Genomic DNA, 19854 nt, shown 5'->3' with positions numbered 1-19854 from the left:
TTCCCAAGCGCCCGGTGCTCGCCATTCTTGCAGTGGAAGAGCACCGTGCCGGTGCCCTCGATGCGGGCGACGGAGCCATCCCCAAACCGCACGGCGCCGGTGACGCCGGTGTCGAGGTCGGCGAACGCGGCGCGGGACCCGGACATGTGGTTGGACGCACCGGTGTCCAGGATCCAGCGTGTTGGGTCTCGATCCGCCGCATCGTCGAGCTCGGGGTGGACCTTCTTCTCCAGGATATTGAGCTCAGGGAGCGCCGCAGGTGAAGGCGGCGGCGACTCGGCAAAGTGCGGCGGCTGCGGCGGAGGGGAGACGTCCTCCTCCTGGGTCACATCGATGGCAAGCATCAGAGTGGCCTCCTCTTCTTGGGCCACATGGGCCTGTTGGGCTGGCTCCTCCTTCTTGATGGGGCAGTCGCGGGCCCAGTGGACCTTCTTGCCACACCACGGACAGGGATCGTCCGGCGGCGGGCGTGCAGAGGTGCGACCGCCAGAGCCGCGTCCGTGGCCTCGGTCGCAGCCCATTCCTCGTCCGCCGGAGCCAGAACCGCCATGGCTAGGCTCCGACGCATTCTTCTTGTACTTCTCCACCCACTGCTCCTCAGTGAGCCGCAGTTTGCCGGTCGCGGTGTGCGCCGGAGCGGGCTCGACGTCGTCAGCGGCTTTGAGGCGGCCAGTGACCTCCTCGATGGAGAGCTGAGAAATGTCAAGCAGGGTTTCGATGGAGATGACCAGTTGCTTATACCGTGGGCGAACGACGCACAGGTACTTGGCCACCACTTTCTCGTCAGGCTCCAGGTCTCCCAATGTCGCCAGGCGCTGCACGATGCCGGTCAGATGCAAGGCGAAGTCCTTGATGGGTTCACCGTCGCGGAGGGCGATGGACTCGTACTCGGTGCAGAGGTTCTGTGCCGTTGCCTTCCGCACATGGTCGTCGCCGATGCGGAGAGTCTTGATGGCCTCCCAGGCTTCCTTGGCAGACTCCTTGGTCACCAGGATCGGGATCATCTCCGCCGGAACACCGCTGCAAATTGCGTCGAGCGCGCTGCGGTCGTCATCGTAGTCAGCGTCGGCGAACTCGACGGCGTCCCACTGGTGGCGCGCTTGCATCTTCAACTGCATGCGAAGCGACCACTCATGGTAGTTCTTCTTCGTCAATTGCGGCCAGCTGCTGGAGCTCCCGCCCTCACGGATGATGCGCTTGATGACGACTTCCCGCGGATGGCATGCATCCCGGGTGTGCGAACGACGTGCATCGCGCGTGTGTGATCGGCGCGGTGGAGAACGGCTCGGGGTCGGCGTGCGCTGCAGCGTCCTGCCTTTCACCGAGCGTGACGGGGTCTTGTTGCCCCCCGACGTGCCGACCTTGCTCGGCGGCGGCGTCCGGCCACGGCGCGGTGGCGGTGTCATCGCGGCGCAGGTCCCGTCTTATGGCTCTGATGCCACTTGTTAGTCGCCGGACGGCGGCGAGCGCCGGTGCGCAGAACACGATGGGCGGCGAGCAAGAACACACGAACAAACTCAACGTGAAAACGGTGGGTTTTTGGTGCTGCCAAGGGCGCAGCATTTTCTGGGATTGTATTGCTATTTATTGGATTACAAGGCAGTGAGATGCAGGCCACGACGCCCACGGTTGCGCTGAGTGCGCACGTCCATCCCCATGCACCGCAACGGCCGGCCATGGCTTGCATGCTCGAGTTCATGCCGAGCGATTCTCGTCCATGACTTCCTACACACATGGAAACCACAAGCCGGTCCTCGTGTGCATGCATGTGCAAAACAGAAATGCAAGAAATGCTTGGATTACTAACAATCACCGGCGAGAATGCAGTCGTGGGGAACTCCTCATGTCTTCTGTCTTCCCTTCTCTCCGCCGCGCTAATCTTGTTGCGTCCGGCACCTCCTCGATCTTGCTTCGTGTTTCCAGCCCTCCCTTGCGCAGATCTTGCGTCCAGGTACCCACTGGCAATGTGGAAGAAGGAGCACGGCATGGATCTTGTGGCAGCAGAACCTTCAAGAGTACACAGTTAGGGTTTGGGTAAAGATTGGAGTGGGAGAGGGAGAGGGAATGGGCAGAGGGCATAGAGCAGAGGGAGATCTGCACCGGTGGCGAGGAACGAGCGGCGGAGGACCTTGGAGCGGTGGAGCTTTGACTCGTCACCCAGAGGAAGGCGAGGCATCGACTCGTTGCAGTCACGGAAGCGGGATCAGGTAGCGCCACCAGGAGAAGGGTAACCAGATTGTATGGGCTGGTATCTGTTCACGTCGCAGACGGTTACGGGCCATCCTAAACAAACGCCGAGCAACGGCATCGCATAGCCCAATGCTGATTCTACGGGTGAGCGGACGGATGCAAAGTCACGATCGACCCCAAACGTGGCGGGTCCCGCGCTCTAGCAGCTTTTGCCTTCCTCCTATCCAACTGTGTACTCTAGAGTTTTTGCTAGATTTGCGCGGGACTAATCTAGAGGGAGCGGGGGAGAGCGCCTGCAGGAGAAGGCCGGACTGGCAGTGAGGTGATGCTGTCCTGGCGGCGCCGCCGGAGCTGTTTTCTTGATCTTGTGGCAGTGAGGCATTCCGTCGAACACGCCGGGAGCGCCGCCAGCGGCTGGTTTTTTCGTTCTCTTTGCCAGGAGAACACGTGTTTGGTGGCGGCGCGCGTGTGCGGTGGGAGCACACATCGAGCGCACGCGGGCTGCTCCCGCGAGGCAGCCGCGGCAGCTGGCCGAGAAGCGGAAGGCCCAAGCAGGCCGGGCCGCCGCTCTCCTTCGCCGTCCGCACCGCGCACGGCGGGATCGACCGAAACTTACTTTCCGCTTCCGCTTCGTATCCTATCTCAATTCCGTTTCCACTATAAAATACAGGGTATCTACCCCCGCAACCCTAATTCGCTTCCCAACTCCTGGCCGGCAGGGCTCTCCGGCGACATCAACAACGTATACGACCCTACACATTCAAGTGCGAGCATCGTCTTCGTCGACTACAAGTACGAGCGCTAGCTATTTTAATTTTCCTTTTTCTTTGATTTTTTTTGCCTATCTCTACTTCTAGCATTATTAGTCCTATTCGTAATCAATAATCATGGTGTCAGTGATCACGTAGCTAGGGTTATGGGAGTATTTTGCTGCTTCAATTGTTGACTTTATTTTAATTGGCTATTGGTTGTCATATACTCCCTCCTTTCGTCTCAAATTATTGATCGTTTTGACTTTATTAGATTCATAGACTTTGCTATATATGCACTTAGATATAGCATATGTGTAGATGCATAATTATATCAATACATCTAGTAGGAAAACCAAAACGACCTAAATTTGAAGCGGGGAGGATATCTAAATAAAATTAAGGCGTCCAAAATTAGCATTAGCAAGGGCTGCATGTTCTGTTTCGCGGTCGATCGATCGGGTCTTGATCACTAACTGGTCTTGATGGATTCTAGCAAATCTCAACTGTCCACTATAGCTGTGCAATGTTATAGATTCTTCTCTTGGCTGGTTCGGTGGCATTCGCATTTCCCTATTCCAATACAAGGTAGTGTACTGTTCGGCAAGTTGAGAACTTCATGTTAATGATTCACTTTAAGATTATTCACTTCATTGCTTCAATGTACGTACCCAACTGAGTGAACCATGTTATTTCAATGATTGCTCAAGGCTTAACTTCGCATCCTAGGCCTTATGTTTTGCATAAACAATGTACCGAGGTGAGTGTGCATGTTTTTTTAATGATTATGCTGCAAGACTTAACTTTGTACCCTATGTTTTGTATTAACCAATGTATTTAAGCTGCAGTAGATTTCTATTGTTCTTGGTTCTGCTGTTTTTTTTCTGGACATAGATCGCTGGTTCTTACTTCTGCACCTGTCACTACAGTAAACGGTGGATTCACCGTCGGCCGTAAAGGCGTCGGTTCTGAACAGTAGCCGACGTTTTTAACTTAAAAGCGTCGGTGGACCGACGGTTTTATCCGTCGGAACTATTTCGACGCCTTTAACCCAGTAAAGCTGTCGGTACCGACGGTTTTATGAATTAAAGCCGTCGGGGGCACGAGCCGACGCCTTTAACGCGGGGACCGCCCCGTATAGCTGTCGGCTGACAACCGACGCCTTTAACACGTTACAACCGTCGGCCTGGCCCACCACCGACGCCTTTAACCTTTAAACCCGTCGGCCCAGCCAAAGTCACCGACGCCTTTAAATTTTTAAAGGCGTCGGCCTGGCCGACCACCGACGCCTTTAGACTTTAAAGCCGTCGGCCCCATATTCGTGAACCGACAGTTTTAAATTATTTTTTTTTACCGCCCCTGTTTTCTTTCTCTCCCTCCCCGGCTGGGAAGCCTCCGATCCATACAGAACACACACCCTCCGATCCATACAGAACAATAGACACAGCCTCCGATCCATACAGAACAATAGACACAAGCATAACCTCCGATCAACAGCAATAAACACAAGCATAACCTCCGATCCATACAGTCAACAGCAATAAACACAAGCATAACCTCCTCAACAGTAATACATGTCCAAAATCCACATAAACACAAGCATAATATCTCACATAAACATGTTCAAAGTCTTCTAAGGTGACAAATTCAAGTTTCCCCGCAAGGTGATCAATCCATCGCCATGTCGTGGTTCGAACCTCCGCCACTCGCACCTCCGCCACTCGCACCTCCACCGCTCAAATTGAGAAATATGTCGCCATCAGGCGTTCCTTGACGGGAACCCTACGAGAAGCAAATACAACCGTTTAAGCCTTGGGGTAAGCAAATTTCCTATAGTAGATAGGAAAATGTACATATCCTGTTGCATTTGGCAGGCAAAGATTTTATCAAGGCAAAACGGGAATGGATTTATCGATAGCAAAACAGTGGCTACTGAGTCAATCATCTTGGTAATGTAAATATGTTGGGGGCTAGTTTATCAGGCCCTCTGCAACTTTGCATTAGTTCCAGGGTAAATCACTAATTAAAGCTCCAAGGGTAGTGTTATTTCTGTTCTGGGTGACTAGTATGGGTAACAATTGCTGAGCTAGTTGAGACGGAACCATATATCTTGGATCACAGCTCAGTACTAGTAGTTGAGGTAAAATTAATGAGAAGATCGAAACGTTGAGCTGAGGTACTAATCACAGAAGTGAAGAAAGCGGCTAGCTATTGTCATACCGCTGCTGGTGGAGGAAATGGTGCTGGCGGAGTCTGCCACCACGGACCGAACGGCGGCATTTGTGGGAGAACACCTGTAGAAGCTTGGCCTCCAGACCGAGATGCGCCCAACATCGCCATGAATCCCTGAGGTGGTGGAATATATGCTTGGCCACTCTCGGAACCTTGTGATTGCTGCGGCATACCGAACTGAGATCCGGTGCTACCCCCAGCCAAGAACTGCATACGTAAATTATTGATGAGATCTTAAGAAAACAGATGATCGCCTCATGTTACAACGTAAGATATTACCTGTGCCATCATCAAATACTGCATCTGTTGCTGCATCTGTTGCATCTGCTCTTGGGTACGTCTCAATTGCTCTTTTAATTCATTTGTCTCCGCAGTAGACTGTGACCGACTAGAACTGGCACTGGAGCTCCATCGTCTAGAATAAGCCTCACGATCCACATACCCATCGCCCAACCCAATTCTACAAAAAAAAACACAAGTGTTATGAATCGATAATCATTAACTTATAAACCATCAATATGTTTACATACCTCCCATGCGGTAGACCTCCGCCGGCGTCGTACGCCACAGCCACATCCAACGGCTCCTTTAAAAAATCCACATCATCGCCATGGCTCCTTTTGAAATACTCAGCATATTTTGCCTACCATACATTGAGGTCACGAATAGATGTAATATGACTTCATGGAAGATATAACCAACACTGAAGATACTTACCATTTTCTCCATTGCTCCCTCGTCAATCAATTGCTCCGGGCGATCTGGGTCTGTGCCTTTGCGCGCCTTGAGGTAAACCTCGAAAAAAGTAGGACGGACACCGGTTTCAGCTTCCTGCAATACCAAAATCCAACAGTTTAGGTAATACAAGTTTTTGATGTAATAGAAAAATGATTGTAGTAATTCATACCAATCTTTGCTCCTTCCGCACATGTCCCTCTGGTCCATAGCGGTGCAACCCAGGCTTGCTCAACCGATTTCTGCGGTTTCTATCCGAAATGTCTTTGTACTCCTGCGACGCCCAGTACTCGCAAAGCCATTCCCAAGCTTCCTGGTCCACACAGACCCAATCCACGTAGCTCTGCAAGTACTCCTCCTTACTGAGGTGTATTTTCTTTGCTCGCTTGTTGGTCATAGGCTTCCACAACTTGGTCTTGAAGTACACGGTCACAGCTTTGATCCGTGCTTCAGAGAAGGAGTCCTTTGTACGTCTTCTCGCTGCATTATGGAAAACGAACCTCGCATATGGTTCACTCGCGCCATCCTCCAAGCGAAAGTAGTTCTGCACAAACGAATCAATTAATGTCCACCAAAGCAAGATGTAATATAATTTATAAACCAAATCAAACTTACCCAAAACATCTCCCAAACTCTGTCCTGACAAGTACCCGAATTGCCATACTCTTTCTGCGCATAGTGATCCCAACTATGCGCAGCTATTCTCTGGCCGCCCACAAGAACCATCCCTGGGAAGCAATATCGGATGGCGTTTCCCAACTCTGTGTTAACAATTCGTCGATGCCCCTTGCCATCCCACCCAGGCTCGACCCAGCCCCTAGTACCCTTCGGCCTTATAACAACCCGGTTATCCAAGCTTCTCTCTGGATAACAAAAAAGGTGCCTCCGTAACCTGTAAAATTCATATTAGTTATTTGACAAAAAACTATTGTAAAAGATAGTTTATGAACTAATGCAAAAGTGTACCTGTAGGGGCATTTCCCTTCCACCCTCTGCATTTGCTCAGCTATCTCTGCCGCTCTTGCCAACCTTGCATCTCGATCGAGATCATCACCCTCGTCATCGCCCTCCATACCGCCGCCCTCAGAGCCGCCCTCAGAGGAGGACCGCCCAAAGACCTCCTCTATCAAGTCAGCTCCTGAGCCTACTCCCTGCTCCGCCGGCTGCCTGGCAGCCTCAGTCTCCTCCTCGAACGGTCTCCCAACAACCTCGCTCTCTGGTGCCTGCTCATCCACAAGACACCTTAACTGCCTCTGACGCTGTACGTTCGGGGTAGTGCCCTGCAAATGCAATAAACATTTGACAAATATTAGATAGCAAACAAATATTAGATAGCAAATAAATGTTAGATTGACAAAAATAAACAAGTACCAGAAAAGGGTCCGGGCGGTCTGAACCACTACTGGGCTGAGACGTAGAGGACGAAGTACCACCGCGCCTAACCTTCCCCTTTAGCTGCTTCCACATCTGCACAAATTTCAAAATAACGATCAGTATACGATAATATAAAACAATAAACAATAAATGTAAAACAATAAAGTTGTTAAACAATGTAAAACAATAAACAATGAATGCGTACACTAATATAATCAAATATTAATCAAAAATCATCAGCATCAGAATCTGCTTCCGCCACACGTTGTTCACGTCTCTCTAGTTCTTCCATTTCTTCTTGCACTACATCTTCTTCAATCTCTTCTCCTTCACTTTCTTCCTCAAATATCTCTTGTTCTTTGATAATCCTTTGCTGTTTTTCAATGATCCTTTGTGACTGTCGAGTACGTTTTCTTGAAGGGCCTACTTCTTGTTCTTCTGACATTAACTCTAGGGTACCACTAGCTATTTCTGCGAGTCCTGTCCCAGAAGATATCCTAAAATTTTCATGATTCTCTACATACTCATCGTCGACTTCTTCTTGATAGACACCAACATCATCATCATCTTCATGATTCTCTACGTACTCATCAAAACGCTGAGGGTGCACTTCACGGTTAACTTTATATACAACCCACCAATTTTTCAAACTCGGATGAGGATAACTTAAATAGTACACCTGTTCCACTTGATGCGCAAGTACAACATTGTTGTTATGGGCTGTATACCGCGAGTTGTGGTTAACATCCACCATTCCAAAATCATCCACTCGCGTGCCGGATTTTGGATCAAACCATTGACAGTCAAAAAACACAAGCTTCAGCTCTTTCGGACCGCCAAATGTGTACTCAATTATTTTTCGAAGAACACCGTAGTAATTATTCACTTCTCCACTACCCTCTGCGGCCGTTAATAAGACTCCACTGTTTGAGGTGGCTGCAAGTGGACGGTTGACTTCTAAACTTGCTGTTCGAAAACGATATCCATTGATGTCATATCGGTTAAACTCCCTTCCTTTCAATTGACCATGTGACATCTGGCGCAAGTCAGCAGAGATGTTGGCATCGGCCATACACTACATATACGGAAATAGACAAAGTTATTAACTATGTGATAAGCATGTGAACTATAATTGAAGAACAAAGAATGGATAGATAAATTACATGTCCACGAAACCAGTTCACGAAGTTTGGGCCACCATTTATGCCTTGACGGCGTAGCTTATCCAATTGACTTTGTGTGGGTCTTCGAGAAGATGTCCAATAGAGCTCGTCAAACATTTTGAAATATGGTAACAATTCCTCCATGTTGAAGTACAGGTAAAGCATGGTGTAGTTCCTCTCTTCCTCCGAAATATAATGAGAAGTGGCAGCCCCAACACCTTTACCCTTCCAATGAAAAATCTGAAGCTCTGTCGTAGGTTGCTCTTCTACATTATGATATCGTGTCGTAGATGCATTCAAATTGTTGGAACGTGAGAAATACTTGCTACAGAAGTTTGTTATCTCTTTAGCTGCAAATGCCTCTGCAATACATCCCTCTACTCTTGCCTTGTTACGTACTGTAGCTCTAAGTTTTTTCAATTCTCTTTCCTGACTATACATCCACCTGAATTGTGCAGGTCCTGCTACCAACGCTTCATATGGTAAATGCACCAGCAAATGTTGCATCACATTCATAAAGCCAGGCGGAAAGACTTTTTCCATCTTACATACAAGCACCACGATTTCTTTCTCCCACTGCCGCATCATCTTCTTCGACACTTCCTTAGCACATATCTGCCTGTAGAAGTAGCTAAGTTCAGCAAGCATCTTCCACAAATCAGGCTTAAAGTAGCCACGGAACATTACCGGTACAAGTCTTTCCATCATAATATGGTAATCATGACTCTTCAACCCATTGAGTTTACCGGTGTTGAGATTGACGCATCGTTTGATGTTAGCTGCATAGCGGTCTGGAAACTTCAATGTTTTCAACCAACTAAATATTTGCTTTCTTTCTTCTGGCTTCACACAGTATGGAGCTCGTGGCCTACTTTCATTTCCACTTGTATTTGTTCTAACCTCAAGCCCAGGACGATCACAAAGATCAGCTAAGTCTTTCCTAGCATTCAAATTATCTTTGGTTTGACCGGTAAAATCAAAACACATGCTTATGATGCTTTCAGCGACATTACGCTCTTGGTGCATCAAATCAATGTTGTGCGGTAGAAGCAGCGCCTTTGCGTATGGTAGCTCCCAAAGAAATGAAATATGAGTCCAGTTGTGTTCTTTACCATACCCTTCGAAGCCACCTTCTACAGACTCTTTCAACTTTTCATGCCATGCCATTTTTTGTTCGCTTGTCAATCGACGAGATGGTCCTTTTGTAACCTTCCTGCCTTTTCGGAATGATTGAATATCTCTCCTCTCTGGATGGTTAGAAGGAAGGAATCGTCGATGGCAATCAAAGAAACTGACTTTTTTCCATACTTCAGCCAGATCGCATCCGTGTCTGCCATACATATGGGGCAGCACAATTTTCCGTGGACACACCAGCCAGCCCAAATGCCATATGCCAACAAATCATGGATTGAGTATAGATACGCGGCACGTAAGGTAAATTCACATTTTTTATGGCTGTCATATGCCTTTACCCCTTGCCACAGCTCTTTCAACTCTTCAATCAATGGCTGCATAAACACATTGATTTTCTTCCCCGGATGTTTATGACCAGGAATGATGGCCGCGAGGAATATATATCCTTCTTTCATGCACATGTTGGGAGGCAGATTGTAGGGCATGATAAAAACAGGCCAACAAGAATAAGGGCTATTGCTGGTGCTGAAAGGAGTGAAACCATCTGTTGACAACCCAAGACGAACATTTCTGGAGTCTTTTGCAAACTCCGGATCAAAACGGTCCAGAGCTTGCCAAGCTGCGCCATCTGAAGGATGCACCATAATATCTTTGTCCTCGCTCTCACGTTTACCTTCGGAATGCCACCTCATCTGCTTTGCTGTTTCTTGGGACAGATACAACCGTTTAAGCCTTGGCGTGATAGGCATGTACCGAAGTTGTTTGACCGATACTTTTGTAGTTACTTTCTCTCCATCATCACTCACGACCTCCACATATCTGGACGCATTGCAATGCATACAATGAGTATCGTTCTCGTGTTCCTTCCAAAATAGCATGCAATTATTTTCGCACGCATCAATCTTCTCATAATTCATGCCCAGACCGGCCAAAATCTTCTTAGATTGGTATAGGTCTTTCGGCATCTTATGATTTGAGGGAAGGAGATCAATGATCAGCTTCAAGATACCATTGTAGCAATTGTTCGCGAAATTGTACTTGGACTTCATCGCCATAAGGCGTGTCACCGCCTGCAGAACGGTCACATTGGTACCTTCATGCACTTTTTCATCTGAGGCGGCAAGAAGACTGAAAAACTTCTGTACCTCCTCCGGCGGTGACTCCTTTTCGTACTCCCTACCAACATCTGCTATCATCTCATCCATCTGATCTTCATCATCGTTTCCGTCTGACTCACTGGCATGCTCCAGCTCCCCATGCTCGTGCCACACCAGGTACTCAGGCATAAATCCGTCCTTGCAAAGGTGAACCTGTATTTCATGTCTATACTGACGTAGACGATTCTTGCAATTCTTACACGGGCACTTCGCAACAGTACAACCACTGGCAAAGGCTTGGGTCATGAAAGCATTTGCGATACGAGCCCATTCCATAGTATGCTCGCCAGTTCGACTCCATCCATCATACATCGCCTTACGGTCGTCACCCATTTTCAAAACTACAACAAATCGAGAACCTATACAACAAATCGAGCAACCCATTTTCAAAACTACAACAAATCAAAACTACAACAAACATGTGTTGGTGATGCATATTGTTTAAATCCCTTTTCACATTATTAGGTAACCTATACAGAGAAGAAGAAGAAGAAAATACCTTGGTACGGTGGCGGTGCCCGAACAGCAGAGGCGGCAGCGGTGGCACGACGGTCGGGCCTGTTGGTCAGAGGCGACGGGGGCGGTGGACGGAGCGGTCGCCGAGCCGGGGATGGGCGGCGCCCCTCCTGCCTCTGGGCGCGACGACCGGCAGGGAGAGGCGGAGAAGAGGGCCGGGGACGCGCGCGCGCGGTGGACGAGGCCGAGAGTCAACAATGCCGGTGGACGGCGTGCTCGCCGAGGCCGAGCAGCCTCGCGCCGCCGCCAAGCTCACCCTCGCGCGCCGTCAACCCTAGCGACGCGGGCCAGCACGGACGCTGGCCATGGAGGCGGCGGAGAAGAGGGCCGGGCACGCGCGCGCGGTGGAGAAGAGGGACGGGGAGGCGGCGGCGCGGGCGCAGGCGGTCGGCGGTGGCGGCGGCGCGGGCGCGGGCGAAGACTGGGCGCGGTCGGCGGGCCTGGCGCGGTGTGGAGAAGATTGGAATGAAAGCGACCCTCGGCGCGGTGTGGAGAGATTGGGGAAAGCGACTCCGGCCTGGTGGGTCCCGCGATAAAACCGTCGGCTCTACCCGACAGTTTTAATTATTACCGTCGGCCGACCCTCGTAGCCGACGGTTTTAATTAAAAACGTCGGCCTGCCGACGCCTTTAACAGAAACCGACGGTTATAAAATTATAACCGTCGGGGAAGGACCACCGACGCCTATAATTTAATTATTACCGTCGGCCCCGACGGTCTTAAATCGGCCGACGGTGAACCTTGCGATTCCTGTAGTGTGTGGAAAGATTGTCTAGCTTGTAAATAATTAAAAGTTGAATCAAAGCATTTTTTGGCCTACAATAAAAGTAATTGGTGATGTTTGGTGTGTTCATCCAGGATGCAGATCTTTGTGAGGAGCCCCAGCGGCAGGATGAGATTTCCCTCAGAGTCTACCCTGAGGAAACATTGTATGATGTTAAGAAGAAGATTATGGAAAAACACAACCTTGTCTTTGATGGAGTGCGGATGGAGGATAACCATACTACATTGGCTGACTATAACATTCAGCATCAATCCACGCTTGATCTCCTGGAGAAGATGCAAATCCACGTCAAGGAGCCACTACAAGGCTTGACCTTCACCGTGGATTGCGACAGTTCAGATACTATCGACAAAATAAAGAACAAGATTGAAAATAATGATGGGATTCCCAAGGGCCGGCAGTGCCTTATCTTTGCCAACGAACAGCTAGAGGGAAAGCGCACCTTGGCGGAATATAACATTTGCAAGGAGTCCACCCTTCTCCTTGTCCTCTACCCATGTCCAAGAGGCAATATGCAGATCTATGTGAAGATGCTAGATAGAGAAAACACCATCACTTTTACAGCCGAGAGCTCAGATACCGTCAACAGCATCAAGGTGAAGCTCTATGAGATGTAAGGCATCCGCCCCATACATCAACGCATCATCTTTGCCGGCAAACAGCTGGAGGATTCGCGCACCCTTGCGTACTATAACATTGATAATGAGTCTACCCTCCATTTGGTGCGCCGCCTTTGTGGTTGCTGAGACTGATGCCATGCGTCGTCATCCAACAAGAGTTCTTTGCCGAAACATGAGGCACTCTCTCCCCTCCCGGTGACCTTCAAAAAAAAAAAACAAGAGTTCTTTGCTGAAGTTCGTCTTGTTCATTTTCCTTTTTTCTACTAGTGGTGTTTTATCAGTAAAACTATCATTAATTGCAGGGCGATAGTTTGCTACAGTCTTCTTTCTTTTTGCCCTCTTTCTCTTTGCCCGTATCTTTTTGTGTTATCATTGATCGGTAAAATTTTCATTGTGGTAACGTTAATGTGTGAGATATTTGCATCATCAGTTGATTCTCAATTCTTGTCCTGATGTTCGACTAAACTACTAAACTGCTCACTGTTTTGATCGTATCTCTTAATTTTCTTAACCAAATGTAGCAAGTAAATACATCTTGGACATCTACAGAAAATTTCCTACAACTTTCATTTAAGCAGTTGGGTCGAAATCTGGCTATAACTTAGTAGAAAATAGACGAAAGGTTCATGCGCACATGTTTTCGAGCTATCATAACAGCAACACTGTTTTGAGGATATCACGTAAACAGCTAATCGGATGGGAATGAAACCAGCGCCATTGTAAGGATATCGATGAAACTTACAACTTCCGTCATTAGACCAGGCTTAGATCCCTCACCAATTAATCCCAGAAATTCATCAAAGAAATTGGCTTAATTCATCTAACATAACTGAAATCTATCTTAAGGTTCATTGAATCGCTATCTAAAATTCTTGGTCTTGATATTGTGATTGGAGATTGGTATCTCGCAGGATCTGACAAATTTGCAAAGGGTTAAGATGGGATTAGAGCTAACCTTCCCCCTTCCCTCCTCTTTGTCTGTCGGCTTCCTTCCTTGCTGCCTGTGTCCAGCAGAACGTCAGGCACCACACAGCACAGCACCACAATAGGCAACGGCATCTCAGAACCTCCTCCAAATATCTGCCCACCACCAGCAGACCATAGCCCCAACTAGGAAAATCAGAGGAATAAACCAACCAACTCATGCAGAACAATCAAGGCGAGCAGTTGAGTAAACAGAAGGGTTCTCTTCGGAATACGAACGCCTGCATCTGAAGGATGCTGATGGACACGGCTCATCTGGCTGCGTCTGCCTTAGATTTTTACCGTCAGTTTTTTTTCCTGAAGAAGAAGAAATACCCCTGCTCCAAATCCTCCCCTGGATGGATGTGTGCATAATTAGTCAGCTACTCAGCTTCAATTCCATGTAGTACAAGCAAACCGGACTAAATGCCAAGCCCGTTTTCAGGACTGCCAAAGCCTGAATGTTCTGTTCAGCCTCATGTACAGTACAATGGAGCAAATCAAGTAGCAAGCAACTTCAGAGAAGCATCAAAGTTACTTAATTTTGAGATTCTGCCTATACACAATCTGAAGCAACCAACAGGGAAAGCTACTTATGAAATATATATATGTTGAGTTGGAACATGGACAGCAACGTTAAGTTTCATAGGTATCCAGAGATCCGAGGGCTCGTATATGTCTTCCACAAGGTGGATAAGCCATCTACCTTTAAAACCTATTAATAAGGCCCAATGACAATAGAAATAGTACACATATCCCAAATTAGAGATCTTAACTCAACAATTCAAAAAAAATTAAATCAGCATTTTGTGAAAAATCGAAAAATATTTCAAAATAGTATCTTCAACATTCTCAAAAACACATTTATCAACATGCTGGAAAATACTACCTTCAATAATTTTTAAAGACTATTTCAACATATTAATAGATTCAATATTTATCATAACCTAGATCAATATCAAATAGCCATATCTTCTCCAGCACTGGCGAGCCACAAGCGGGCCGGCGGCGGCGTGCAGGTCCGATAGGGCACGAAGGAAGCATGGGGCACGCGACGAGGCTGTGGGGACATGCGTGCGGGGCCGGCGGCGGCGTGCGGCGGAGCGAGATTGAAAGCATCTAGGCCCCTAATTCGAGTTTTGGTAATTAATGACAACGATTTGTTGATTAACAATTTCATTTGAGATAATGAGCATAGGTTGATCCACGGATAAAAGGGATTTGGTTGTGAACGTGTGAAGTTTAGAGATGATATGCAAAGCTCGAGCTCAAGGCAAAGGTATAAAATAGGGCTTTTGTATTTTACCGGTCACAAAGCGTTTAGTGGATGAAAAGTGATCGGATTTGTTGGATAGATAGCCGTACTATTAAGAGGGGTTGTGTACTCGTGCATGACGGGTCTTTAGTATCATTTTGCTCAAAATGTCTAGGTGCATGCATGAGGGATAAAGACGCTTTGACAAGTTTTGAAAAAGAACAAGTTTGAGAGCTGACTGCACAAGCGCGGACAGTCCTCTCCCTAGGGAGCGGTCGGTCCGCACCCGTACCAGACGGTCCGCCGGCTATTTGACAATTTGTACCAGAGACATTGTTGTCTCTGGTGATTTTCAAGGATGAAAGGCGGACGGTCCGCCCCTGGGGCACGGACGGTCTGCCAGCTAATTTCAAAGTTGTACCAGAGACGATGTTCATCTCTGGTGGTGTTGAACACATAACTGCGAACAGTCCGCCACTGGGGAGCGGACAGTCCGCCAGGCCTGTAACGGCTAGTTCTGACACGCATTAAATGCACTCTGACTCACTGGTTTATAACGGCGGACGGTCCGGTTTTTGAACCGCGGACGGTCCGCGACTTCGCAGAAAAGAGTGTAACAGCTAGTTTTTGAAGGGTTGTCTATATATATACCCAATGCCCGGCCATTGGGTCACTCTCTTGGCCATTTGGACTGCATACTTGACACTATAGAGCTAAGGCATCCCTCTCTCACACACACTTACTTAGAGATTGCATTCTTGAGAGTGTGAGGCTTCCTAGTGCATTGCATCAAGAGTTTGAGCTTTGTGGCACTAGGGAAACTTCAAGCAAGCGTCATCGACTTGTTACTCTTGGGAGTTGCCGCTCCATAGATTGCTTGGAGAAGAGGATTTCGTAGAGCTCCTCCAAGGAAATTGTTGAGGAGCCCCGAATTTGGTTGTGAGAGGTCTGGTGCTCACCTCACCGGAGTGGTGAAGAGCAACTCTAATGGAATCGAGGTGTGGTGCGGTTCCTTGATTCAAGCCGGCTCAAGATCAAGAGGTTCTTGATAGAGGAGCGGTTGATTCTTGGAATCCACCTCAACGTGGATTAGGGGTGACCGGCAAGTCATCGACACCACGGGATAAATTCGTGTGTCAAGCTTAGTTACCTCTCTTACTCTCTTTAATTCTTGTTTTTTACTTTGAGCAATTTACTTTACTAGAGCTTGATTTGTATCTTGTCACCCTAGGTTGCAAACCTAACTAGAGATAGTAGTACCATGACATAGGGCTTTCCTTTGTTACTAATTAAATTTCTCTAGTGTTATTGGTTTTAGATTTTAAACCGCCTATTCACCCCCCTCTAGTCGGTGTTCTTGATCCTACAAGTGGTATCAGAGCTAAGTGCTCCATTAATTGAGGATTTAACCATCTTGGAGTAGAATAATGACTAGTGATAATGGGATTCATGTTGGGAAGCCACCGTTCTTTGATGGGAACAATTATAATTATTGGAAGACTAGGATGTCGGCTCATCTCAAAGCCATGATTAGAAAGATATGGAGAGTAGTAAGTGATGGATATGTCATTTTGGACTCAAAGAATTTGACACCCCTAGATGAGGAAAATGAGATACTAAATGATCAAGGGGTTAATGTGCTCTTTAGTGCTCTTGATGTGACTGAATTTAATAGAGTCAAGAGCCTCACAAATGCAAATGACATATGGGAGAAGCTCATGGAAATTCATGAGGGCACATCAAGTGTGAAGGAGGCCAAGTTATATTTGCTTAAGGGTAATTTTAGTGAATTTACCATGAAGAAGGATGAGAGTATAGCCGAGATGTTTAACCGGCTAAATGACATTGTGAATAACCTCAAGGGACTTGGATTTGAGGTACCGGATGCGGATTTCATCCACAAGTTTCTTAGATGTCTTCCGGAAAGATATGACATAATTGTGACCTTGCTTGTAAGGTCAAATGTGAAGACCGCAACTCCCACACAAATATTGGGAGAAGTTCTCACCCATGACATGTTCAAGAAATCTCAAGATGAAGCTCATGGGGGGTGAAATTAATATGAAAAAGAAAAGTGTGGCATTCAAAGCTCAAGATAGCAAAAATGAAGAAGAAAGTGGGTGCCAAAAAGAAGAATCGGATGAGGAGATGTCTCTCTTTGTTAAGAGATTCAATAGAATGATGAGCAAGAAGAACTTTGGCAAAAGAGGTCAATCATCAAGAAAAAATCCTTTTGTGGACAAGACTTACTTCCAATGTGGTGAAGTGGGTCATATCATTGTCAATTGTCCAAACAAGAAAGATGACAAGAACAAAAAGGACAAAAAAATGATGAAAAGAAGAAGAAGAAGTTCATCAAGAAGAAAAAAATGGCCAAGCTTATTTTGTTGAATGAGATTCCGATGCAAGCTCTGATGATGATGATGACAAGCCATCCAAGGGAGTTGCCGGGATCGCCATCAAGGAGGCTCCATCACTCTTCTCTACACCACATTGTCTTATGGCAAAGGGTGGTGCAAAGGTACAACAAGATGGTGAACTTGATAAACTTTCATATGATGATCTTATTGAAATGCTCAATGATGACGATGAATTCATGACTAAGGAAAAGGCTAAGTTAAAGGACTTGAAGTTGAAGTTTACTTCTCTTCAAGATTCCTATGAGGAGCCAAAGACTTCTCATGAGAATCTCAAAGAAACTCATGAGAAGCTTAAGGAAGCTCACAATACCTTACTTAAACATGAAAGAAAAACAACATTGAGCATTGGTGTTAGTTGTGATTTAATTGATGATAAACCTTGTGGCTCTAGCTCTACTAGTTCTTCTTGCACCAAAATTGATAACCCATCTTGCAATGAATCTCTCATTATGGAAAATGATTTGTTAAAGAAAGAGATTACTTTCTTGACTAATGATTTGAGAAAGTGTTATGATAGTAGAGCCAAGTTTAATCATTGTTGGGTAAGCAAAAAGTTCACCTTGAACAAGCAAGGGTTTGGATACATTCCTAAGAAAGGGAAGAAGACTTTTGTGCAAACCAAAACTACTTTTGTGAAGAGTAGTGGTAAGTCATATTGTGAAAAATGCAAGAAGGTTGGTCATGTTGAGAAGAATTGCACCAACAAGAAAGTCATATCCTTTGATTCAAGTTACATTCTTATGAGAAATTCAAATGGCAATGTTAGTGCAAATTTTGTTGGGAGACCTATAGATGGTGCTAAAAAGAATGACATTTGGGTGCCAAAAGTCTTGGTCACTAACGTTTAAGGACCCAAGAAAGTTCGGGTACCTAAAAAAGTTACTTCTTTTTTAGGTGAATTACAAGTCCGGAGGAAGACATTGGGTGCTTGATAGTGGATGCACTGAACATATGACCGGAGATCCAATGATGTTTTCCTCTTTAGATGAGAATGTGGTTGGCTATAGTGACATCATCTTTGGTGACAATAGCCGGGGCAAAGTCAAAGGAGTTGGTACAATTCCTATCTCAAGTGATCATTCTCTTTCAAAAGTATTGTTGGTTGATTCTCTCAAGTTTAATCTCTTAGCGGTCACTCAACTTTGTGATTTTGGGTATAAGTGTAGTTTCACTAAAGATGATGTTGTAGTGACTAGTTTGGATGGAAAAGATCACATCTTTATGGGATTTAGACATGAGGATGTATATCTTGTGGATTTTGCTACTTAATAGGCAAACTTGTCCACTTGTTTGTTCACTCAATCATCTTTGGGTTGGTTATGGCATAGAAGACTTGGTCATGTTGGCATGAAACAACTCAACTGACTCATAAAGCATGATTTAGTAGTTGGCTTGAAGAATGTGAAGTTTGAAAAAGATAAGATATGTAGTGCATGTCAAGCCGGAAAGCAAGTTGCAAATGCTCATCCCACTAAGAGTGTCATGTCAACCGAGAGACCATTGGAATTATTGCATATGGATTTATTTGGTCCTACAACATATAGATGTATTGGTGGAAATTGCTATTGTCTTGTGGTAGTAGATGATTACTCAAGATATACATGGGTTTTCTTTCTTCATGACAAGGCCGATACATATGACATATTCAAGAAATTCTTGACAAGGGCCGAAAATGAATTTGAGTTCAAGGTGAAGAAAGTGAGGAGTGACAATGGAAGTGAGTTTAGAAACACAAGAGTTGAGGAATGGTGTGATGAGAAAGGAATCAAACATGAATTCTCAACCAAGTACACTCCGGAACAAAATGGTCTTGTTGAGAGGAAAAATAGAACCTTGATTGATATGGCAAGATCAATGCTCTCCGAGTACAATGTCTCGGATAGCTTTTGGGCGGAAGCAATCAACATGGCTTGTCATGCCTCTAATAGATTGTATTGCCATAGATTTCATAACAAGACCCCATATGAGTTGCTCATTGGAAGGAAACCAAATATCTCATATTTTAGAGTGTTTGGTTGCAAATGCTATATTCTCAAGAAGGGAACTCGGTTATCAAAGTTCCAAAGCAAATGTGATGATGGTTTTCTTCTTGGATATTCATCTTGTAGCAAGGCTTATCGGGTCTACAACAAAACACATGGCATTGTTGAAGAAACATATGATGTTGAGTTTGATGAAACCAATGGGTCTCATGATGAACAAGAAAATCTTGATGATGTGAGAAGTGATGGTTTGAGAAATGCAATAAAAAATATGTCAATTGGTGATGTTAGACCAAGAGAAGAAAATGAAGATGAGGATGGTCCTTCTATCTCTATTAGAGTTAATCCTTCAACTTCTATCTCAAATGATCAAGCACAACCAATTGTATAAGATTCAAGCAATGATGATTCTCAAGTACAAGATCAAGTTGGTTCATCTAGTGCACCTTCTCCATCAACTCAAGAACCCATTGTTCCTCAAAGAATTCATCATGTTCTTGCAAAGGATCACCCGGTGGATCAAATCATGGGTGATATTAGTAAGGGTGTCCAAACTCGATCTCGTATTGCTTCATTTTGT

The 19854-nt window shown here is 46.2% G+C and overlaps 1 protein-coding gene and 1 pseudogene across 1 annotated transcript; one reads left to right on the top strand and one right to left on the bottom strand.

Moving 5' to 3' along the window:
• Nucleotides 1-8148: 8148 nt before the first annotated feature.
• LOC120643897 lies at nucleotides 8149-10698 on the bottom strand. Its single transcript, XM_039920409.1, has 2 exons — nucleotides 8444-10698; nucleotides 8149-8355 (listed from the first exon to the last, which is right to left on the bottom strand). The coding sequence occupies exon 1, from the start codon at nucleotides 10630-10632 to the stop codon at nucleotides 9625-9627; it is 1008 nt and encodes a 335-aa protein (XP_039776343.1). The 5' UTR covers nucleotides 10633-10698; the 3' UTR covers nucleotides 8149-8355; nucleotides 8444-9624.
• A 1317-nt stretch (nucleotides 10699-12015) lies between these two features.
• Nucleotides 12016-12971, top strand: LOC120643900 (annotated as a pseudogene).
• The last annotated feature ends 6883 nt before the right edge of the window (nucleotides 12972-19854 follow it).

The sequence above is a fragment of the Panicum virgatum genome, chromosome 8K, assembly GCF_016808335.1.
Source record: "Panicum virgatum strain AP13 chromosome 8K, P.virgatum_v5, whole genome shotgun sequence".
Classification (NCBI taxonomy): Eukaryota; Viridiplantae; Streptophyta; class Magnoliopsida; order Poales; family Poaceae; genus Panicum; species Panicum virgatum.
The sequence above is the reverse complement of the archived record's forward strand: the minus strand, read 5'-3'. Positions and strand labels throughout refer to the sequence as shown.